The 25274-nt window shown below is 52.3% G+C and overlaps 1 protein-coding gene across 3 annotated transcripts in view; it reads right to left on the bottom strand.

Annotated features, from left to right (window-relative positions):
- The window catches only part of ZFAT (zinc finger and AT-hook domain containing), a 330215-nt gene that overhangs the window by 79652 nt on the left and 225289 nt on the right, over positions 1 to 25274 (bottom strand). For all 3 annotated transcript variants that reach the window (XM_062187952.1, XM_062187951.1, XM_062187953.1), the window contains 3 exons: positions 15470 to 15557; positions 11315 to 11464; positions 7529 to 7702 (listed from right to left, as the gene is read on the bottom strand). In XM_062187952.1, coding sequence (XP_062043936.1) covers positions 7529 to 7702; positions 11315 to 11464; positions 15470 to 15557 — 412 coding nt within the window. The remainder of the gene's footprint in view (positions 1 to 7528; positions 7703 to 11314; positions 11465 to 15469; positions 15558 to 25274) is intronic.

Here is a 25274-nt window from a genome sequence, read left to right as displayed (position 1 = left end):
TGGCAGGATGACAATGACCCATAGAGATGTCCATCTCCTAACCCTTAGGACCTAGAAATGCCACCTTGCCTCATACAGGAACCTGAAACATTTCGCAGACATGATCGATGAAGGATGCTGAGATGGGAGACAATCCGGATTACCCAGTGGACCCAACATAACTGCAAGGGTCCTTAGAAGAAGAGGCAGGAGGAGCCGGCACTGTGGCATAGCAGGCTAAGCAGTTGCCTGCAATGCCAGGATCCCATATGGATGCGGTTCATGTCCTGGCTGCTCCACTTCAATCCAGCTCCCTGCTCAGGTGCCTATGAAAGCAGTGGAAGAGGCTCCAGTGCTTGGGAAACCTGGAGAAGGCTCCTGGCTTCAGCATGGCCAAGCCCTGGCTGTTGTGACCATTTGGGAAGTGAACCAGTAGATAGGGGATCTTTCTCTCTCTCTTCTTCTCCCTCTCCCTCTCTCTCTGTAACTCTGCCTTACAAATAAGTAAATAAATAAATAATTTTTAAAAAAAGGAAGGAAGAAAGAAAGGAGGCAGGAGGGTCAGAGCCAGAGGAGACGTGGTGATGGCAGCAAGGCCAGCAGGGCTAGAAAATGCTAGGCTGTGCATCCAGACGGGGAAACCGGCTCATAATAAGAAAAGGATTCAAAAGCTGCAAGGGGTGAACAAAGAGACTTTCCCCTAAGTCTCAGACGGAGCACAGCCCTGCTGACATCTCAGTTTTATATCGCGGACCTCCAGAGCCAGAGCTTAATACGTTTGTGCTAAATTTGTGGGGATTTGCCACAGCAGCCATAGGAAATTCATGTCACAGAGAAGATGAGGATGTGGCTGCTCAAGGTGGCACAGACAGGAGGTGCCCCGACCTGGGCCTGCCCGCCTGACCCCGTGGTCTTGCCCCCCATCTGCCCGATCTCCTTTCCACAGAGCCCAGGAGAGGGAAGCATCTCATAGGGTGCATGAGGGGTGCTTGCCACAGGCATTCTGCAGAGCAATGTCTTCACGGTCCCAGCATCTGTGTAATCCGTGCAGCGGCAAATCAGAACAGAAATAGCTCCAGCAATAAACAGTTTCAGAAGTCTCTGTGCTGTAAAGGCTGAACTTGAAGCAACAGCAGACTTAGCACACGGTGGCTGTAACTGGTTTATCGGTTTGGACACAAGGAGGATGGATCAGCCCGAGCTGTGGCAAGGCACCCAGAGCCAGATGAAGGGATGGGAGAGAGCACGTTAACAGGGACCGATGAGAGGGACAGCCGCAGTGGTGGGCATGTGCACCTAAGGCCCCTCCACTCCAGCGAGAGCTAAGGCAACAAAGCCTACCCCCAGCTGAATCTGCATCAGTCTAAGCTAAAACGCTCAGGAAGCCGCACTGTCCTAGGAGGGGCTCAGCTACTCCCACTGGAGCTCGTGCTTTATGAAAACTGCACAAAAACTGCACAGAAACGCACCTGCCGTCAGCGGCCCCTCTCCACCGCGGCCAAAGCCTTTTCCCCAGGAGTGTGAGGAAGTGTGCCAGGGTGCCACAGAGACATCCGTCTCTCTGAGCCTTGAGAATGAACTGGGCAAGATCCACCAGGCTGGTTGCTCAGTGCCATTCTCTGTGGACTTCTGGGTTCCCCAGAATCAGGTCTGTGGGACAAGGAGGGCTACGTGCCCTATGGTCATCTTGGTTTTTGGAGGGCAGGGGAGGAAAACAGAATAAAACTCCATACTCACATCTCCCAGAATATTCAGGGTGCACCCACGGGATCTCGCCTTGTAAACTGGAGAAGGGTGGGGTGGGGGGAGCAGCACTCCCTCGGCTCTCAGCTCTCTGCGGCTCTAATTATACCCAGCGCAGGAGAATGTGAAGGCTCTGTAAGCCCTCTTTAGCTTAGACTCAAGTGTGTGAGTGCAGGTTGGCCTGGGGGGAGGAGGAGCCCCATAGGAGTCAGCACTGAACTTCAAATAGCGTTCTACTTCGTGACAAGAGAACTCCTGTGTGATTACACCACACAAAGGCTCTGCACGATACAACCTTCCCCACCTGCCACGGGTGGGCAGAATCTGGGGCGACCTCCAGACTGCACGTCACGTGTGGGCCTTGTTTAATGTCACAAAAGGGGAAATGTGGTACAGCATGGCTTTTGCGTCTGCTTCTCACACGCGCTGGCTTCTGTGCAAAGTGTTTGGCCAGTTCTGGACCAGTTCCTCCCTTTGTACGCACCGACGAGCAAAACTTCACCCAGAATGACCCAGCCTTTCTGTGGCACAGTAATGAGCTCCTCTGGGAAATGCGGATGCCACAAACAGGGATCCATCACGTTAAATAAGCCAATAAATGTGGGAAATTAAATCCACAGGCAGGTGCGGGAGAGGATAATTGCTCAATTCCTTTATACTTCATTAAAGCATGCAAGAAGATTCATTTAACAGCGACTTCCTTGACCATATTTTTAAATATTTAATTCTCAAGCATTTGGTGTCACACAATTATCTGAGAGACGAAATTGGGAAAATAATTGGCATTTTTGAGTACTGCTACATCCCAAGCACTTTATGCTAGGCATTTTACTTTTTTTCCACTTAATTAGCAATAATTTATCAAGCACCTACTATGAGCTAGGTCTGTCCTGGGTGCTAAGGGTACAAAACCAATGGAGTAAAAAAAAAAAAAAAAGAAAGAAAAGAAAATCCCTGCTTGTAGAGCTTAGTGGAAAACCCAGAACATTCATTATTAGCAAGAAAATTGTCCAGGCCCTCAGAGAAAGACCAGCCAGGGAGAAAAGTGGGAGGCACTTTAAAACAGGCACAGTGCCTAGGGGAGGCACACTGAGAGACAGCTGCGGTAAAGCCCTAGAGGGCCAGACTGACGCATCCACTGAGATAGGAGGAGGTCAAGGGCTGTGGCAAAGGCTCTGAGATGGGTGTGCACCTGGCACACAGGAGGGGCAGGAAGGAGGCCACAGGGCCTTCGAGGAGCTGAGTGTGGCTGGGAAGTTCAGCCAGGCTGTGGCAGGTCTTGGGGAGGGTTCTGAACTCGGGGTTTCAAGGAGCTGCTACCCTGAGAAAGACCCAGGGCACAAGGGCAGACGCAGGGAGAGCAGTCAGGAGGCCACTGCAGGAACGGCTTACAGAGATGACCATGGCTGGTGTGGGAGGGACCCAGCAAGAGGTGGGAGGAGACCGGACCATGCTGAAGAGGGAACTCCAGGGATTCGGCTAGTGGACCCCTGGTGACCCTCTGAGAATGAGGCGACTGCCAGGACTGACCCGAGGTTTCTGATGCCAGTGACTGACAAGGAGCTGCCTTGCAGAGATGGGTGTGGCCAAGGGCAGTACTATGCCCCAGGCCACATCTGCCTGCTTTTGTACAGCTGGGAGTCTAAGGCCGACTTTCACAGATTATCAAGGTTTGTAAAAGCAAAACAAGCAACAACAACAACAAAAAAGAGCAAGAAATAGAACACACGGAAGAAGTCGTCAAACCTAAATATTCACCATCTCCTGTCAAAGTGTGGTGATGCCTGGTGGTAAGAGGCGTGCTGTGGGGAGGAACAGGAGCTCAGGTGGGCCCTGCTAGGCGCAGGGCCCCTCAGACTCCCTGGGCAGACCCAGAGTGGGCAGCCACGGACGCAGCGCTGCAGCCCGGGGGAGAGCACACGGCCAATGTGCCACTTGAGAACCTGCGATGTCAACAGTGTTTAAGGCCTACAGAGATCACTTCGTGCTGTGAGCATGAGAGAAAAGCAGCCAGGGGCTGAGCCCCAGGCCTTCCAAGATGTAGGGATCAGAGACAAGGAGGACCCAGGAGAAGACGTGGGGAGAGGCAGCCAGAGGGCAGGAGGAAACCCGGGCAACGGTGGGGTGTGCCTTCTTGTCAGCGGAGCCTCAGCCCCATTCGGCAAGGGGGTGTGACAGATGAGAAAACTGAGCCCACGTGACCCAGGCCACCCACGAAGGGGTGGCAGAGAAGGCTGCCACCCAGGACTCTGGCTGTGTCTGCTCCAAGCGGCTTCTCCACAGAACACCCTACTGGGCTCTTACTGATGTAACCAGTGCAATTACATGCAAATAATTTCTAAAGCAGTGTTTGCTGCCAAATAAAGAGCTGATCCTATGGCTAAAGCTGGGGGCCCTGGTAAGACCACCAAGAAGTCAGTCAGTGTGAACGCACCACCCCCTCCCCCGGCCCCCGCCCATGAACTCTAAGCAGGCCAGAGTGGGCGAATGTCTGACGAGTCCTTGCCCCACAATGAAGGCCAAGCTAGTTTTCCTAACTTCACCAAACAATCCCAAAGCTTACCCAAAGGAATGATAATTAGAGAACTAACTAGTATTCACAAATAAAATAAAATGGAATGGCATAATCTGTATGCATTTAACAATAAAGCTGCAAGTACTGAAACATTCTAAAAGCAATGTAGTAGAACAGAAGTCATTGAAACAGAGCAAAATCTCAGAATTAAACCAGCAACGTGGGGAATTCTGGCACTAAAATATGAAAGTGAAGGGACTGATTTCTCTATAAATGTTCAGAGAGAATTGATAAATGTTTGGAAACAGGATCTTATCACATACCACACATTAAAATACATTTTGAGGATACCAAATTTCTGAAATGTTAAGAAACCATAAAATAAAACTTAAAGAAAAAATGTTTATGCCCAAATCAGAAAGTCTCTTTTAACACAGAGAAATCATGAAGGAAAAAAAAAAAAAAAGGAAAACACTAACAAATTTAAATAAGCAGTTAATCAACTTCTCTATCTTAAAGAATACAAAATAAAAGCAAGTGATAAGTTGGGAAGAAACATTTGCGACATAGGACAAAGCATTTAGACACATAGAGCTCTAATAAGTCAACAAGATAACACAAGTGGGGAAGAGCCATCTCTTTCCAGAGTTTCTGCTGGGAACAAGTTGTAGGGGAAGGGCAGAACAGCGCACAGTGTGACGATGCTACCGGACTCTGTCAGTGGGGCCAGAACTACTGCTCTACGGCTCTGCCCCCTCCTCCCCAAGCCAGCCACCCTCAGGAAGACAGGAGAGCATGGGGCAAGCGTCCCAAGAGACACAGGGCACTTCGAGGCACAGCAGCCTGGGAGATGTGACCATCTCAGACCCAGAAAGATTCAGCCTTGTGGGCACTGTGCATTTCCACACCTCCGTTCCCTGTCTGCTCTTTCTTCCTGGGACCACAGAGCACGGAGGCTGGGAGAGACCAGGAAACAGGAAGGTCCCTCTTACGCTGCCGAGTGACAAGGCCGAAGCCAAGTGCTGAGGGCAGCTGGCCCGAGGGCTTGGCAACGCACCTGGTTACCGAGCCCTTGTTCCCAGACAGTGACTGTACAGACACCTCATCCTCCCCAGAAGGTCAGAGAAACAAAAGGAGAGAAGCCACGCAGATGAGTGGTTTTGCTACAACATACTTCGTAAGGTTGGTGAGGTCGCTCCCTTTCAGGAAAGGTTTGTCACTGACTTGATGACAAGCACAGCTGTGCCCAGGGCAGCACACACCTGAGAGGCAGGACAGGCCCAGGGCGTCACACCGGCCACACTCCTCCAAGTCCAGCACTCTGCTCTCTGCACACAGCCCAGCCCACTGAACCAGGCGTGAGGCCAGCACACCCCTAGCAGCCCCTGTTACACAGGCTGGGGACACTCCAGACTCCCCTGGCTCAACAGACAGATTCTCTACATGGCTGGAGGACTTGAGGGGATACACAGGGATCAGTGAGGCTCACTGTTGGTGGAGCTCACGGTTCATGAACAACCATGCGGCCCCAGTGCCTTCACGGCCATCATAGCCACTGCCTGTTTTATTTTGATGATGGTTTTTTCAGAGAGCAACTACTCAAGTTTTACAAGAGCTCAGCCTTAAGCCTCAACCCTGAACCCTGACGAATCCCAGCCAAGCATTCAGCTTTCCAATAAGTCCCTGAAGCTCAACCAAACTCTCCCCAAGCTGTGACCTTGCACCCACAACGTGACTGGTGCCCAGAACACTCTCACAGTAAACGTGGGACTCAGTAGCTATACCGTGCCCTAAGTTCTGAAATTAAGTCACTGTTGAAATAACTTTGATTTATTTTTTTTCTAAAGATTTTTTATTTATTTATTTGATAGGTAGAGTTACAGACAGTGAGGGAGAAAGACAGAGAGAAAGGTCTTCCTTCCGTTGGTTCACCCCCTAAATGGCTGCTACAGCCAGCGCTGAGCCAATCCGAAGCCAGGAGCCAGGTGCTTCCTCCTGGTCTCCCACGCGGGTGCAGGGGCCCAAGCACTTGGGCCATCCTCCACTGCCTTCTCGGGCCACCGCAGAGAGCTGGACTGGACGAGGAGCAACCGGGACTAGAACCCGGTGCCCATATGGGATGCCGGCACCACAGGCAGAGGATTAGCCAAGTGAGCCACGGCGCCGGGCCCAAAATAACTGACTTAAACACCCAATCCCGATTTTTGTATGTAACTGTGCTAAAACAACAGTAAATTTCTAAGCAAATGTTCATCTGATTACATGGAGTAGGCACAGGTCCCTCCACAGACAGGGTTTGTAAGTGAAATGCAGAGCCGTGAAGCCCTTTCCTGGCTCAGAGAGCCAGCCTTCTCCTGTTCTACACGGTGCACAGAGAGGGCCCTTCCCAGACACTGGCCCACCTCGGGCTGCACCCTCCTGCCCGGGGTCCCAGCGTGTCTGTCACCGTACCTGTGTTCCCCTGGCCATCAGGGTCCTCAGCTTTGCAGAACTGTTATCCACAGACCCTGCCTTCGCGGATGACACACAATCAGTGCATCCGAAGGAAATAAGAAACCCATGAACTGTCCCTTATCAGGGTCAAATCTGCCCGAGTGTTGTTTGTCTTCTATTACTTTTTAAATTTTTTAAAAGATTTATCTATTTATTTGAAAAGCAGGGTTACAGAGAGAGAGAGATCTTTCATCCACTGGTTCACTCCCCAAATGGCTACAACAGCCAGGGTTGGGCTAGGCTGAAGCCAGAAGCTAGGAATTCCATCCAGGTCTCCCACGTGGGTGGCAGGGGCCCAAGCATTCAGGTCACCTGCTGCTTCCCCAAGTGCATTAGCGGGGAGCTGGATTGGAAGTGGAACAGACAGGACGCTAAATGGTACTCCTATGTGATGCCAGCGTTGCAGGAAGTGGACTAACCTGCTGTGCCACACCAGCCCCCAAGCATTGTTCATATTTTAGGCTGAGCCCCACTTTGGACTGAACACAGGGGGCAGCTTGGATGACACATCCAGCCAGGTGTGACCAAGGTTGCCCCTCACAATCCTCAGGCTGGAGAGAAACTTCCGGAAGCAAGGATGCCTGGCTCCCTGTGGCAGTGTCCCTCTGTGCAACAGCCCCCACATGCTCAGTGACCACCCAACCCCACGATTGCTGGGAGCCACAGGCTGCCCCAGGACTGAGTATGGGCAGGAGGAAGACGGGCTAGGACTGCCCTGTGTCAGTTCTGAAAGACACCCAGTGGCTTCCGCCCCGGGAACTCCAGCTTCAGACCACGCACTGAGCCTGGGGCACTCACCATCAGCAGTGTGCAGGAGCTTGTGACTTTTCAGCGTCCCTTTCGACTTGAATTTCTTGCCACACATGTCGCACAGGTGGGTCTTCTCGGTGCTGTGACGATTCATGTGAGCCTTGAGGTTGCTCTTGCTACGAGTTGCGTATTCGCACAAGGAACATTTGAAGGGCTTCACACCTAGCGGGGGACACACACATGCCATCCTGTAAATATGGACATTGACGAGTACACGCGAGTGACTCCAAAGAGCAGACAAACAAATGCAAAGTGTCTGTATGGATAAAAGAGTACACCTGCTGCTCTCCAACATGCCACATACATTCCCATGCCTGGCACCCACCCAGCTGCTCCCTCTGTCTGGGAGGCTCCTTCTGTCTGGGTCTCCCAGGTGCCTCCACCTGCAGCTTTCTCTGACCTTCCCAAGTGGATCTCCCCAGTTCCCTGCCAGTGCTCCCAAGTCCTGTAACTCAGCTGGCTGGAGTGGGCAGTGCCGGTTACAGTGAGCTCTTCCCATCCGCCTCTCCTGATGCTCTGGGAACTCCTTGAGGACAGAGGCCCTGAGCAACTTTCGGGGCAGACGGTCATTACATTCAATTGAACTGCATTAAACTTAACAAATTACAGGCACCAAGGGCCTTTGCAAAAATCAATGGGATCAGGCACCCAGGATCAGATTTGAAAGCCTGTTTTACTTCATAAAACAAACAAAGCTTTACGGCGCTGGCAATTGTTGGGCTAGGGACTGAGACCACGGCAGCGTCTTGGCATGGAACTCATCTTGTGTTCAGCAAATCCCTACTGAGGGCTAATTCTGGACCTGAGATGAGCTGGTCCCCACCTCCACATCCACTGGGAGCCACAGACAAGCAAACAGGCCATGATGTGCTATGGGGATGACAGAGGGGTCCCTGAATCTGAACACAGGGACCTATCAGAGAATTCTTAATGAACCAAGCACTTGCACCTGCTATCCATACTGCATCTGGCTCCACACCTGGGGAAACCAGGGCTTTAAGGAGGCTGTGGATACATCCTGGGGTTCAGAGCTCAGGTGCACACAACGACCCAACACACTTTGTGGCCTATGCAAAGCACAGCCCTGGGCTGGGTTTCTGGAGAGCAAAGTGATGTAATCTAACCACAAGCACTACCAGGCTGCATGACCATGAACTAGTTCCCATGTTTGTGAAGAGATGGGACCAACAGCCACCTCCAAGGAACCTTCTAGACCCCATGTCCCCTGTTCTGGGCTGCTCATTAATAACACACTCTCCTGAAAGCAGGGCTGTGGCCTGGAGTGAGCTCACGTTACTGTACTGTGTGCTGCCCACCAGGTGTTCCAACACCAGGTCAAAGCTACAGACGGCTCAGGATTCTCCCCACCATGGGAAGCCGCACAGATCACGCGATGGCGGCACACAGCTCAGTGACGCCGACTCTCTGCACATCATATCAGTGTCTGAACGGCTGAACTCTGCTCGGCTACTGCACGGCCAGGTGCCCTTCTAGAAGGCTCACAGACCTCAAGAATGCTCCCCATCCTGGAGAAGCCAAATTCCTAACTTCTGTTCCCATTGTGCCTGGAAGGAGATGCGCCAAGCACAGCTACCCAGGGTTTGAAGGAGTATCTCCACTCACGGCTTCCCCTCCCACTGGCCAGCTGTGCCGCCGTGGAGAGCCACCTGACGGCTCTGCAGCCCCACGCTCTCACGGTCACGTGTGCTGAGGGAGCCAGAGGGAGACTCTGGTGCAGACAGGCCAGGTGTCCAAACTCTGGACTATCCGTAGCTCGGCGCTGGCCCACCACAGGGCCCTGAGACACCATCTACTCCAAATTCTCTCGCTCCCACCCACCGAGACCCACTTCTGAGGACTGCAGGAGTGGGTGGGTCCCAAGTCCAGCGCTTGCTCTCCATGGGACCTGCAGCAGAGTTCAGACCCCCGAGGGACACACGTCACGTGTGAGCCAAACTTCTACACAGACAGCCAATATGACAACAGCAACTACTCTGGGTTTCTTTTTCTCTTGATTTTTTTTTATCTTTGCTTCTTTAGTTCCCTGTTTTCCTTTGAGAGTATGCAGAGAGCAGGAAGTGTTACGGTGCAGAGATCAACTCCAAGGGCCCCAAACACAGCCCTGGGAGTACAGACCTGCTTTTTCCACTTGCAGGGCCTCATCAAAGAAACTCATAGGTGAACATTTGTCACAATCCTGAAGCTGTTTAAAATGCTGGAATATTTTCAGACACATCGTGCGTCATCACATGTAATAGTTAAGTTATTAATTTACATGAATTATCTCATCCATCCTTGCAACACATCCCAAAGTAGCTCACAGTCCTATGTCATAGGTAAGTAAACTGAGTTTAGACAAATTGGATTCTTTGTCCCATCCCACAGCTCTGAAGTGGTGAGGGCAGGATTTGAACCCAGCCCTATGTCCCTCCAGAGCCTGGAGTCTCTCACGTGAGCACAACCACACAGCCTGATGCCTTTAGACACCTAGAGTCTTCAGAAACCCGGGCTCCATGTACCTCCATCGGGGTCAGCTCCCCGTACCTCCCTAAGCGCCAAAACCTGCCCTCCAGGCTCATGCATCGGCCTCCACCTCCTTTGCCGAGCAAACTGCGGCTACGGATGCCTCAACGCCGTGACAGGAACTAACAGGTGCACACATGCCTGCTGCATGCTTCCCGATGACAGCGCGGCCGGTGGAGAAGGGACAGGGAGCAGCATGGGTCTGGATCCCAGCTCACTACTGCTAGCTGTGTGACCCTGGCCTGTCACCTCATAGGTAAAACAAGGTCACAGCACGTACCTCTAAGGTAAATCAGAGAATGTGGGTGAAGCACTGGGCTCACTGCCTGGCAGCCGGTTGAGGTTCAATAAATGCTGGGAACCCAAGAAGCCATCTCCTGACCTAGGCGTCTGGTCTCAGCGCCTCTGCCTTCGCCAGGGTCCTGCTCTATGGGATACGCTTCCTTTCCCTGAGCTGGGGGTCTCTCTCCTAACAGCTCCCTCCCTGGGGCCTGGGGACAGATCGCTTTCATCCCTGTCACGGAAAACTCCCACTCCTCCATCGCTGTCTCCTCAGCTGATTTTCCCATCTGCAGTGCTCCAGGCTCCCAACCAGCAGAAAGGGGCTCTCTGCAGAGGTGTGGAGGGGCTTTTCCTGGACCCGCGGCTCCCACCCACATTCTGGGCATGAGGGGTGAGGGGCAGAGAGTGGGAGGAGGGCTCATTCCTACTGGGGGAGAAGAGGAGGCGGGGCCTGCTGCCTGCAGCACAGCATTGACTCCCAACTGCCCAGAGTCCCAGGGAGTGGCCCCCATCAACCCCGCACACGCAAACCCCTGTTCCTCCTCCCACTCCACTTTCCACCCTCTGACTCCTCCCCAACGTGGCCGATGACACCGTGGGGACTGGGGGACTCTGCTGCCCTCCTCACCTTCGCCCAGTTGTGAGCCACCAGGTCCTCAATGCCTGCCGTAGGCAATGCACCGCAGCAGGCACAAGGGCTTCCTGTTCTCAGACCCTTGCTTGCTGCTCCCTGATGTCATGATAACTACGAGGGCCTGAGGAAGGACACACCTGCACCCACTGCCAATGCAGTCATGCAGTCCTGATCTAAACCACCCCACCACCACCAGCCGGCTGATGGACACACCTCTGTGTTCTAAAGAAACGCAGGGGACAGGAGGACATGGCTTCCTCCCAGAGCACTCCGCAGATGTGGTCCAGCGGCTCAGGAGTCAAAGGGGAGCTCCATGTGCAAAGGCCAGCACTCACCTTCGTGAGCCCAGATGTGGCGCTGAAGGTCTGAGCCGTTCTTCATGAAGTAGAAATCACAGTACGGGCACTTCATGGCTCTCTTTCCAATCAGCCCTTTCAGCTGAACCCTCCTCCCGAGGACCTCGGAAATGGTGCTCATGGAGACCTCTGGAAGAAAGGCAGGGGCCGATCACAGGGGCCAAGACCCCGTGCACGCTCCGCACAGACAGACCTCGGGATGGTGCCGATGGGCGAGCCTCATGCTAGCTTCACTTTGCCATGGGCACGGTAAACAGGCAAAACCTCCCTTTCAGAGCAGGCGAAGGAACAGAAAGTTGTAAAGTGCGGACATAGCTTCCCTATGGGCACTGTCTAACTCCCAGAAAAACCACTGTCAGAACATGCCTGTGCCTACAGACTTCCAGTTTAGGCCACCAGAGATTAGAGATGGGACAGCACCCCCTTGACTTGCATCCTCCTAAAGGTCTCCCCTGGTCTGTTTTAATAAAAACCAGGAGGAGGAGAAAGCTAGACAGCAGCAGCAATGTAGAGGTAAGAGGCAGGCCTGCTTTACAGTGATCCGCCATCCAGGAGACCCAGCAGGCCAGCCCACTGCATCGCGTTTCCATGTGGAAAGTCAGGGCCTCAGCAGAAGTCAGCTGATGAAGAGCCCTGGCAGCTCTGCCAGCCAGGAGTTGGAAATGGACCTGCTCTAGAGTCTAAGGACGCCCAGGTCAGAGCCGCAGGCCTTGTTCGCTCTAAGCTGCAAGGCCCTTCACTCAGCTCAGCTTCCAAAGTAACCACTGCTGTCGAGCGAATGGCCAAGTAGAGCCAGCAACATCGCAGGCAGAACTGTGTATTAACTAATCAATGTTTTCCTTTTGGAAATGCCTCTCCTCACAGGCCAGCTAGGTAATGGAAGCAAACAGGTGCCTTCCCTGACGAGGTGCACACCTCCCTTATGATGTCTCTTCCCGTACCCCCTGTGAAGAGGTGGACAGGTCAGGGCCTCACACCTGGCCAGGCCATAAAGCCCATCTGATTACTATCAGGCCCTTTCTGTCAGTTTCTATTTGCCTCTCAATGGGAAAACTTGCTCGTGGTTTAGACAGCATCTTTCTTAGGTCCTCTCTGTCCTTTGTTTTAGATCCTGGGAGTTCCAACTGCTTGTGAGATTCATTTTCTCCAGACTTGAAACAGTGAAACTCTAGGTGGCCATGCACATGAAACCTCGGATGGAAGCAGTTTCTGCAAGCTGGCACTGATCTCCCTGGAGAAGCCACCTCCTGCTGGAACCCTGTCTAGACCCCCTTCCCAGTGAAGCAGCCAGAGCGATCATCCAGTCCCCCTAACAGATGTCAGGGGCCATTCTTCTGGAGGTGGGATGTGAGGAGACAGATGGGTTAATAGGCAGTCAGGGTGGTCTCAGTGGAATTTGGGGTGTAGAATGCTTGCTTTCCCCCAAAAAGGTTATCTTTAGCAAGAACAAAATGTCTGCCCTCCTTCCTTAGGAATCTCCAATTTTTTTTTTTTTTTTTTTTTGGACAGGCAGAGTTAGACAGTGAGAGAGAGAGACAGAGAAAGGTCTTCCTTTGCCGTTGGTTCACCCCTCAAATGGCGGCTACAGCCGGTGCACCACGCTGATCCAAAGCCAGGAGCCAGGTGCCTCCCCTGGTCTCCCATGCGGGTGCAGGGCCCAAGCACTTGGGCCATCCTCCACTGCACTCCCGGGCCACAGCAGAGAGCTGGACTGGAAGAGGAGCAACCTGGACAGAATCCGGCACCCAGACCGGGACTAGAACCTGGTGTGCCTAAGCAGAGGATTAGCCTATTGAGCCATGGCGCTGGCTAGGAATCTCCAAATTTATCATGAGAATAGCAAGGGAGTGGTGATCACAGTTTATTATGAAAACAAGTTACCTATCCCACCCACCAGATGGCTTTTTGTTTTATCATGAGCAAGCCAAACAGGACAAAGGATTGTAAATCAGGTCTTCTAATGGGTTCCGTCCCCGCCTGGTAACAGGATGTCAATCTGATTGTCAAGTTGTTTTTTTTTTTCAAAACTGTACTTAAAAACCCCAGTGCTTGGGGCTGGCACTGTGACAGTAGGTAAAGCCACCACCTGCAGTGCCAGCATCCCATATGGATGCTGGTTTGAGTCCCAGCTGCTCTACTTCCAATCTAGCTCTCTGCTATGGCCTAGGAAAGCAGTGGAAGACGGCCCAAGTGGAAGACCTGTTAGAAGCTCCAGGATCTTGGCTTCAGATCAGCTCAGCTCTGACCATTACGGCCAACTGGGGAGTGAACCAGCAGACAGAAGACCTTTCTCTCTCTCTGCCTCTCCTTCTCTATTTGTGTAACTCTAATTTTCAAATAAATAAATAAATCTTTAAAAAAAAAAATAGTGCCATGGGGTCCTTTGGGTTTTTTCCTCTCTTTGAATCCCTCCCCTCCCCCATGCCACTCTGGTTGGAGGTCTTTGACTCTAATAAATGGAAGGAAGGGAGGGAGGGAGGGAGGGAGGGAAGGAAGGGAGGAAGGAAGGAAAGAAAAAAGAAGGAAAAGAGATGAGCCTCAGGGCATTACAGGTAGGATTTTTGCCTAAAATGCTGCACCAGCATTGAATTAAGTCCCAGGTCTCAACAGCCTTTAATGTAAAAGATGGGGGGTGGGGGGTGGAGAAACAGTACTTCGTGCCAGTGATCAGGCAAACACAGACTATGGGAGGGGAAGCTCAGTCTCTTCCCCCAGGCAACGCCACAGGGGAAATCCCAAGGAGGTGCACCTTACACACAGGGAGGGACACCACCACTCAACAGAAATGCCGGGACTCAACCAACCGACAAAGGAAAAACCACCCTGGTCAAAGGGAATGCTGTGAGTGGGTGAACTCCAGGGAGTAGCAAGCAGTTCTTGCTAACCCTGCCTGTGTCACCGGTAGCAGCTGGTTATACTGACAAACACCTGAACACAGGCAGAGGCATTCTCAAGTTTTTTTAGTTGGGGCAGCTAGAGGACGTCTTGGATACATTATGAAATATTCTACAAAAAAAGAAGCTGCGGTAGATGCATGAAATGAGTCTGTCAAAACGTAGATGACTGTGTTTGGCTGAGTTATGGATAAACGGGAAGAGTCCATATATATTTTTTCCAAGTATTTTCATGTTCTGGATTTTCCATAGCAAAAGAGTGCCTTCCATCTGTCTATAGGCAAGGACTGGCCATTGTAAGTGACTATCCCCAGCTCCCATTGGGCCAGTGGTCACTTAGGACACAGGTGAACATAGAGGATCAGAACCAGGCCCTCACAGAACCACACAGGCTCCAACAACTCCCAGACAAAACACTGCTCATCCCTTTGGATTTATTCCTTACCATTTATAATCAACGAGTCAGTTCACGACACCAAGAGCAGACACAGAAATAAAGGAAAAGAGAAAGGAGGCATGAACAAAGACAGAGGTCCCTGTAGCCTTTTTCTTACTTACAGAACGCAGCACCCACGTCTGTTCTCGCAGGCACTGTGAATGTGGCCCTGGGGAGCTGGGGGACCCTCATCTGGGCTAAGAACCACAGACGCCTACCAACAGCAGGGCTCTGAGAGGGAACTTAAAGAATGTACAGAAATGAACAAGGCAGAACAGGAGGGAAACTGTCTCAGGCAACAAGAACAGAAGTGATAAGGCATAGATGCCCAGGTGGCTGGTGCGTCCACCACCCAGGCAGTGTGGGATGCGAAGTGACCTCAGAGACAGTCGCCCCAACTCTGGAGTCTCCTCGGTCTGCAGGGGAGCCAGTACCTCTTGTAAACCACCACTCTGAGTTAACACAAACTTATCATAAGGGCAAAGCATAAGGTAAAGAAAGATCTAAGTCAGACCCATACCGTCCATGACCACTCAAAAAAAAAAAAAAAAAAGCCACTCAAAGTTCACAGTGAAAAAAGGAAGGGGAGGTCACCAAGACTGCAGGACAGGCAGAGAAAGCTGCATCTAAAGACAACAAGGTAACATGAAACAATTACAGAACTCCCCAACTGTAATAAAGACAACAGTTAGCCTCACTGTATTCAAGCATCCATCCGTCTTTATAACTGATCTACAGTGCTGTGTCTTAAAATAAACATAAGCATTTTAAAATTAATTTCCCATTGTAAATGGTGGACCTTACCAGGATGGTTGGTCTTGATGTGTGACTTTATCAATCGGTCTTCTGAAAAAGACTTTTCACACACAGGGCAAGAATAACTCCTTTTGTCCTTAACAGAAAGAGAACATCATCAATTGATTGTCTCATTTGAATCTAGACTCTATAGAAAAATGTCCATCACCGTTATTATCACCGTAATTCTCACATCATTACTATCACCAACATCATCATTCTCACCATCATCCTCACCATCCTCACCACAACCAACAGTATCACCATCATCGTCAGCATCACCACCACCACCATCACCATCACCGCTATCAACATCATCACCAATACCACCACTGTCATGACCACCACCATCAGCACCACCAAGATCACTGTCACCACCACTATCACGGTCATCACCACCACCATCATCACAATTACTGCTCTGTCACCACACACTCATCAAGTCCAACATACTTATTTACAGCTCCCACCTGGCCCTGCACAGCCTGGAGGGGTGGGGTTTAGAGGTGAAAGTCCTGTGGAGGTGGCAATGGGCCAGGCTCAAACCCAAGGTCAAGAGTGTACCCCGCAGACCAGTACTTCTCTATGGCCAATGGCTCATTTTATCCTCCAGCACTCAATGCATGGCTTGCATAGGGATCCATGTAAGTTATTTTATTGAAAAATAACCACTCACGAAAGATAGGCATTGTTCATACTTGTGTTACAGACAGAGAAACTGAGACCCGAAGGCTTGAGCTGGGTTTAAATGCAACCTACAGATCACACCCATAAAAGAAAGGGACACAGCCTGTGCCATCTCCTTTCTTCCATCCATGTGGAAGTAATGGCAGAACAACAAAGGAACTACCCTGCAGGTGGCAAAAGAGTGAGCTAACCTGGCAGAGAAGAGGTGCCGAAACCGGTTCTGACTTTGCCATAAGAGAAACCATTCCTATGTTGAAAGGAAGGAAGGGAGAGTGGGAGGGAGGGAGGAGAAATGAAGGTGATGAGCCCAGGGCCAAGAGGAAGAGCCTGCTTTGGACTGCAGAGTGCAGATGCCCACCCAGGGTGCGTCCTCCCCTCCAGGACCCAGGTGTCCCCAAGGCTGCGGGAGGGGGTTCACCTGCACTGCTGCTGGCTTCACCTAAGCAGGTCACCAGGCTCACACCCTGCATGAGGGAGATGCTCTCGCTCACCTCCCTGTTCTCTGAGCTCACCTGAGGGTGATTTCTCCAGGGTTGGAGGAGGACACAGGTTGAACTGCGTCCCTTGACAGACCACTGTTTGGAGTCCTGAACTCTAGGACCTCCATACGGGACCTCACTTGGAGACAGGGTCTTTACAGATGCAGTCTGGTGAAAGTGTGATCACTGGGGTGGGCACTGGCCCAGAAAGACTGGTGTCCTATGTAAAAGAGGACCTGGACACAGACGCACACAGGGAGAACCGGTGTGAGGATGAAGGCAGCGAGGGTGACGCATCTGCATCCCTCCAGAGGCTTGGGGGTAGCGGTGGTGGTGGCGGGGAGCAGGTCTCCCTGAGCCTCGGAGGGAAGCAGCCCCGCCATGCCTTGGTCCCAGACTCCCCCTCCCCAGAACTGTGAGACAAGCAGCGCCTGCTGCTGGACCCCCCAGGGTTGTCCCAAGTGCACCTCTTACTGAGATTCAAAATCTGGTGAGAGGGACTCTGCTTGCCCAAATGGACACAACCTGCAGGAGCCGCATGTTTGGAGGATGCTAACAAGGTCCACACTCCCCAAATCTCTAGGAGTGCTGACTTCTGCCAGGGGGCTCAGTGACGCACACATGCTTTCCATGCCTTCTGGAAGTGAGCCCAGCTCCCACTGCCCTTGGCACAGTTGGCCCCTCCCTTTAAACAATGACACCACAACAGCTATTGCTTCTGAAGCACCTCTTGCATGCAGGTGCTTTGCACATCACACCTTGTGGGGCCTTCGGGAACTCACAGAGGGCAGAGCTGTGCATCCAAACTGGGCCATGGGCACCAGAGCTCCCGCTCTTGTGTGACAGTGACCAGCAGTGCTGTCTCAGGGCTCAGAACACCTATGCTGAATTCTGGAGAGCTGGGAGACTCTGGGCAGGTGATTTAAACATTCGTTGCCTCAATTTTATCATCTCTAAAATGGAAATTAAAACTAACTCCTTGGGGCTGGCATTGTGGTGCAGCAGGTTAAGCCACCACTTGCAATACTGGCATCGCAGGTCAGAGTGCCAGTTCAAAACCGAGCTGTTCCACTTCCAATCAGCTTCCTGCTGGTGAGACTGGATGGGCAGTGGGATGATAGCCCAAGTTCTTGGGCCCCTGAGACCCACATGGGGAACCAGTATGGAGTACCAGGCTCCAGGCTTCAGCCTGCCTAAGCCCTGACTGTTGCAGTCATTTGGGGAGTGAACCAGTGGATGGAGAATCAATCAATCAATCTCTCTCCTCCAAATAAATCTTTTTTTTTTAAGATTTATTTATTTATTTATTTGAAAGTCAGAGTTACACATAGAGAGAAGGAGAGGCACAGAGAGAGAGGGGTCTTCCATACGCTGGTTCATTCCCCAACTGGCTGTAGCGAATGGAGCTGTACAGATCCAAAGCCAGGAGCCAAGAGCTTCTTCCAGGTCTCCCATGCAGGTGCAGAGGCCCAAGGACTTGGGTCATCTTCTACTGCTTTCCTAGGCCATAGCAGAGCTGGATCGGAAGTGGAACAGCCAGGATTCGAACTGGCACTCATATGGGATGCTGGCACTGCAGGCAACGGCTTTACCCACTACGCCACAGCACCAGCCCCCTAAATAAATCTTAAAAAAATAAAAGCGAAGCAACAATAACCAAGTCACCTGCCTCCTCCACCCCATGCAAGAGTGCTCAGAGAAAAGCTCGGACCATAGCGAGTGCCCGGCCCGCCTGAAAGCCTCTGAAGGAGTCTTGGAGCCGTGGGCTCCACGCAGCCCATACTCCAGATCTTCCCTAGGCTAAGGCGCCTCATCGCTCCACGGGAAGCTGTGGATGAGTGCCCCCACCTCATTGTGGACTGGCTGCAGGCCGCTGCAGACCACCTCCCCGGGCCAGTGCTCCCGCAGCACACTCAGGAAAGGCACATTTTTATATTCAAAACAAAAGAACACTCAAGTCCCTCCCACAAGGTCTGGATGCATTTCCCACCAACACTCGGGCACCACGTAGCAGCTGCCAAGCTGGGGGCCTCAGTCCTGGCTGTCTGGCCAGCAATGCCACAGACCTCCCCTGGCTCCATCGCAGGCCTAGAGCTTCTCCACGGGCTCCTGTCTCTGGCCTCATGCCCACACTGCCACTTTGCAGACACCCTGGGGGAGGCCTCCACAGCCCCTGGTGCCCTGGTCATCAGAGCAGATGGAGGCATTCCCACGGGCTCGGACAGGGTTTCCAGTGATCCCCCCGTGAGCCCCTGCTATTGTTTTTTTTTTTTTTGTTTTGTTTTTTTTTTTTTTTTTTTTTTTTCTTTGAATCTCCAAGAGAGTCTGAAAGCAATTTCTCTCTGAGCTTACCGGGGCCCTTGTTTCAGGCTCCTTTGAAGATTGCCGGAAGGACACAGGCGGAGCGAGAGGGCATGGAGGAGGGGAGGACTCCTAGGATGCATTTGCCTCTCTTGCAAACCCTCAGTTCCCTGCTGCAGATGAAAACCTGAACTAACGCGGCAAACTTAAAAGAGTGTGGTTGAAAGAGTTCCCAGGACACGCTAGGAGCGTGAGAGCTGCAGCCATGACAGCAGGAGAGCCCAGCCTGGAAGTCTGTTTGCTCCAATGCAAACTGCCTTCAAAGCAGCCAGGGTACTTTGAAAAGAGGGAGGTATCAGCAGGAGGTGGCAGCCACAGCTGGGGGTGCAGGGGCTCAGGGCCTGGCTCTTGGCTACAGGCAACCCCACAGGCTATTCTCATGGGTGGGAAGTCAAACACCACCAAATGATGCCGCTGTTGCATGAGTGAGTGCACCTACAAAATATCTCTCATCGAGGCACAGAAATAAAAGTGGGGGAGTACCCTGAACAGTGTCTCAGGCAGAAGGACCATGGTGATGGCATCTGCTTTCCCCTGTGGGTTCGCTCCCCCGATGTTACAGGGCCCCAGGGACCACCAGGCCCTGCGTCGGGAGGAAGGTGGGAGATGCTCGTATCATGGAGGGAGGGCGATGTGACGGGCACGCAGCCTCGGAAGCCAGGGAAGCTGGCGCCCCCACCTGTGATGGATATGAGCAAGTCAGCAAAGAGCCAGCGTGGGCGCCATTCAGGGTTTCAGCTCCAGGAAGTTCTTGCCCAGGGCAGATGGTTCTGTTTTGCCAGGCCTCTTCCATGGAGAATCTTGGTTCTCACCAAAACGAAGCTGCTCTCCACCCAGGAGGGTCTCACAACCCCGGGTCTCCTGCCCCATAAATAAATGCCCACAGCCACACAGCACCAAGCAGTTCTGTGATCAAGAGAAGTCCACATTCTCATGGTCTTTGAAAAGGAAAAATGTGTGTTCATCACTTCAGTTAAATAACATTTTTCCTCTACTTAAAAAAAAAAAAAATGAACACTGATCAGGTTTAACTACTTACTTCCTCTACTTTCTCTGCACTTTGTTGGCAATACATTGTTCTAGCTTATTTCCAGAAAGTATACATAAGACTGACTCAATATGTATAGCACTATAGCCAAGAGTTGACTATGGACCTCTCAAAAGCGGAAGCCAAGAATTTTAAATGCTTGTTGAGAAACCATCATGTGCAGGATGGATGCTCCAGTGCCATAGTTCCTCTTCTCCTTGGAGGAGGAGCAGGAGGAAGAGGGAGGAGGAATGATTGATGATGGACAGGTCTCCCTGTGTGCCTGGCGCCGTGCTGTGGCCCTTACAAACATCCCCCCACAGAGCTCCCATGGAACCCCAGAAGTGGGGACAGCTGCCCCATTTCCAGGTGAGGGGACTGGCGAGGTCAGCTGGCAACACCACTTCTCAGAATGCAACCCCAGAGGTGCCTTCTCCCCAGCTCAAGCCGTCACCACTCCAATACCCTCGTGCTGCGTACCTTTGGGGTCTTTTGAAAAGGAACACAAGTCAGAGACAGCACAAACTGTCTTGTCACTGCCCCCCCGCCCCCTCCACATCCTGCTGCTTCACACTTTGCTGTCGGAGCTGTTGGAGGAACTTGCGTAAGTAATATCCCCAGATCCCACCTCACATTCTGGTGGAGGCAGGGTGTCCAGGACTCTCGTTCATTACGAGGTCACTCGGACTGAGGAGGTCTCAAACTGCCTCACAGACTCACAGACACCACCCCAGAGAGGCACGCACTGACACGGAAAGTTACACATGGAACAAAAGCCTCAGAAAATCACTGTGGCTCAGCGGGTGAGGCCACCACCTGCAGTGTGGGCATCCCATGTGGGCGCTGGTTCACGTCCCAGCTGCTCCACTTCCGATCCAAATCTCTGCTATGGCCTGGGAAAGCAGAAGATGGCCCCTGAACCCACGTGGGAGACCTGGAAGAAACTCCTGGCTCCTGGCTTCGGATTGGCCCAGCCCTGGCCATCGTGGTCATTTGGGGGAGTGAATCAGTGGATGGAAGACCTTTCTCTCTCTGCATGTGCGTCTGCCTCTTTGTAACTCTTCCTTCTAAATAATTAATCTTTAAAAAAATTTTTTTTATGTTTTTGAAAGGCAGAGTAACAGAGAGAAACTAGAGAAAGATCTCCCAGTCATCAGTTCATTGGTTCACCCCACAAAATGCCAGTAATAGCCAGGTCTAAGGCAGAAGCCTGAAACTCCATCTGGACCTCCCTTGGGTGGCAGAGACCCAAGTACTCCAGTCGTCATCTGCCACCCTGGAGCATTGGCAGGAAGCGGAGAAGCAAAGGTGGGACTCGACCCCAGGCACTCCGATATGGGATGCAGGTTTCCTAAGCAGCAGCTCAACCCACCGTGCCCCCATCTGTACATGTTTTCTGGTTCAGGGCTCACAGTTCGGAGAAGCAGGGCAGAGTGCTTTGTGTCCACTTTACAGATGAGAAAACAGAGGCTCAGGGAGGCCAAGCAGTTTACTCAAAATCCCAGAGACAGATACGGGATCTGAACTCAAACCCCGCAGAATGCAAAGCCCCCTTCCACTCAACTGAAATCCTATTTTCTCAGTGTTTCTCGTCACAGAAGTTGCACGATGCTGTAAAAGGTAGATTTGCTCTGGGGACAATGTTGATGAATCCCCTTGATGAGGGCTCCACCTGTCCTTGAAGCCAACACATCCCTGCATCTGAAGATTCTGAATCCACAAACAGACCCAACTGTGGGCCAAAAGTACTTGGAAAAAACCGTACGGAGAATGTCCTTTCTTCTGCCATTATGTCCTAAACAATGCAGTGTGACAGCTACTTACTAGGCATTACATGGCATTAGGTATTATAAATAACTTGAGATGATTTCAAGTTGTAGAAGGATGTGCGTGAGTTACATACAAATGCCACCCCATTAATGTAGGGACTTGAGCATCCACAGATTCTGGTACCCGGTGGGGGAAGAGGCCTTAGACCATTCCTCGTGGACATGTAGGGGTGACCATATCTCTAACTTTAAAGCACTAATGGGAAGGACCGGATTGAGTGGACACACTCTTTCCAATCCCTGGGCGTACCCTTAGCTAGGAAATGGCTGTAAGAGGCCCAGAAGCAGATTATTCCTGAGTTCTAATGCAACTGGAATGGGCTAGGTACAGACACATTGGGGAGGAGGGGGTTTTGCTATTTCCTATTTCCCTAATTGTTGCTCTGCATGGAACTCTGTGCTGAAAGCAGTCCTTACCGTAGCAAGTGGAACAGCCTGGTCACAGGTAAGGACACCAACCCCATGCTGGAGCAAGGACTCACTGAAGCCCCCTATTTTCCCAGGCGACACAGCACCACTGCAGGACCCACCCAGACCCTGCCATGACCAGAGCCCTCGGGAAGCACTCTGACATCGCAAATGCACACCACCTGCACTGGAGCTCCACCACCACCCAGGGACAGAGGGGTGGCTCTACTCACTCCACTTCCTGGAAAATGGAGACCAAGCTGTCTACACAAGGCTGCAGGCCTACAGCCAGCGACCCTGTCCTGTGACCCCAGCCCCTGCACAGCAGCAATGGTGCTACTAGCGTCAGGAAGAGTGGAGATGAGAGGAGGGGGACAGCGGTGACACAGCTAAATATGGGGACAAAAGCATGGGCTATTTCCTACATACTTCAAAATTTTTGAGAACTTCTTTAAGGAAAGGTTAACCCCTACTCTCCGAGAGTTAACCGCATGCTTAATTGATTTCCAAAGACTCAGATCAAAGCTTGTGGATTTAAAACACTCTGTAGTTGGGGCCAGAACTATGGTGCGGCAAGTTAAAGACCTAGCCTGAAGTGCCAGCATCCTATATGGGCAACAGTTCTAGTCCCGGCTGCTCCTTTTCCATTCCAGCTCTCTGCTATGGCCTGGGAAAGCAGTAGAAGATGGCCCAAGTCCTTAGGCCCCTGCACCCACGTGGGAGACCAAGAAGAAGCTCCTGGCTCCTGGCTTCAGATCGGTGCAGCTCCAGCCATTGCAGCCATCTGGGGAGTGGACTAGCGGATGGAAGACCTCTCTCTGTCTCCACCCCACTCTGTAACTCTTTCAAATAAATGAAATAAATCTTTAAAAAAAAAACCACTCTGTAGTCGGGAGTCCCATCTTGGTGAAATTCCCACCAAAACCATACTGTCAGATGTCCATCAACCGTGAATGATAAACAAAATGCAGCACAGCATCCAATGGAACACCATGCGGTCATGAAAAGGATTGAGGAATGAACACCTGCTACAGCCTGGATGGACTGTGAGCAGTCAGTCACAGAAGACTGTATCCCGTATGAAACGTCCAGAACAGACAAAGCTAGAGATAGGCGGTAGCTTACAGTCGCCTGCGGCTCGGGGAGGGGAAGTGAGGGCCGGGAGCCGATGGGAAGGGGTTCCTCTACGGGAGGAAGAAAAGTTCCACGAGTAGATGTGGGGACAGCTGCACAGCTCTGAGAACATCCTGAGAACCACTGATCTCACACGGCGATGAGCCCATCGCCTGCAGACACTCCACTGACACACCTGGTGCTGGCCCTTGGCTGTCAGGTCCAGGAGGGCTGCGCCCGAGGCGGCGGGAGGCCTTTCTACCGCGGCAACATCGCCGTGGACGCTTGGCTTCCTGACAGGAAACACCTACGGGCTAGAGTCCGCTGGAGCTCATTTCCTAAATTATTCTCTCATTACGTAGGCAACACAGTCCACCCGCTTCAGGAAAACACCTCGTACCCCAACAAACTGGATCGATTCCAGGCTTCCCCTTGGCTTGCGCCATCCACTCTGCCAGGATTCCTCTCCTGACCTCTTCCTTTGCCCAAATCACCTCATCGACCCCAGAACACCTCCTCCAGGCAGCCCTCAGAACCCCTCAGCCTCTGGGGAGGCACCCTGGACCTGGCTGACCTTCCCGTGGTCACTGTGGACCTGGCTGACCTTCCCGCGGTCACTCTGGACCTGGCTTACCTTCCCGCAGTCACTGTGGACCTGGCTGACCTTCCCGCAGTCACTGTGGACCTGGCTGACCTTCCCGCGGTCACTCTGGACCTGGATGACCTTCCCGTGATCACTGTGGACCTGGCTGACCTTCCCGCGATCACTCTGGACCTGGCTGACCTTCCTGCGGTCACTCTGGACCTGGCTGACCTTCCTGCAGTCACTGTGGACCTGGCTGACCTTCCTGCGGTCACTGTCGACCTGGATGACCTTCCCGCGGTCACTCTGGACCTGGCTGACCTTCCTGCACTCACTGTGGACCTGGCTGACCTTCCCGCGATCACTCTGGACCTGGCTGACCTTCCTGCGGTCACTCTGGACCTGGCTGACCTTCCTGCAGTCACTGTGGACCTGGCTGACCTTCCTGCGGTCACTGTCGACCTGGATGACCTTCCCGCGGTCACTCTGGACCTGGCTGACCTTCCTGTGGACTCGTGGGTCTCTGCGCACAAGCAGAGTCCCCTGCAGGCAGGGAGCAAGTCTTACACCCGCAATCCCCATGCCCGGCAAGAAGTGCAAACAGCAGCAAGAGAAAAGGCTGAGATTAAACTTTAACAACTCCTAGATGACGCCAGCGCTAATGAGAAGCAGGACGGCACTCTTTCTTATAAGGTCAACTGAGCCACGTGCCCCGACTGGGCACCTGTTCCTCTCCTGCTTTGTTACTGCAGCAGAGGACACGAATGCCACTCGACACAGGAAGTGCCCACACCACCCCTGACCTCAGGGGACACAGCCCATGCCCACAGCTTTCCTTCAGATGGTGTGCGAGGGCCCAGGGCACGTGGCAAGAACAGCATGGCTGATGTTAATGTTAATGATGACCACCACATGGGGCAGTGACAAGGACATGACCTGAACTCTGTCCCTTATCCATGGTGACCATGGACAGGTGAACGAATGACTCTGAAACGCAGGTACCTACTGTACCCAGTGGAGGAGATAATCCCCAACACCAAGACCACATCGCCTGGCCACGGAACCAACCTGTCTCCCTCTGACACACACCCCCTCCCCTGGCTGTGGGACACATTGCCAAGTGCTGACCCTGGTGAGGTGAGTCTCTCTGTAGGGGGACTCACAGCCACAGTACAGTGCAAAGAAACTTCTTCAAGTGCCCCTTCCTCAAGAACAGCACAAAGCAGGGTCAAAGGGCTCAGCAGGTTCCTGCTGCTCTGCTGTGGACCAGGAGACAGGGGTGTGGCCGTGGCTGGGAGCCTGAGCACCAGCCTCCAGGGGAAGGAGA

The sequence above is a fragment of the Lepus europaeus genome, chromosome 4 (assembly GCF_033115175.1).
Source record: "Lepus europaeus isolate LE1 chromosome 4, mLepTim1.pri, whole genome shotgun sequence".
Taxonomy (NCBI): Eukaryota; Metazoa; Chordata; class Mammalia; order Lagomorpha; family Leporidae; genus Lepus; species Lepus europaeus.
This window is presented reverse-complemented; position numbering and strand designations above follow the sequence as displayed.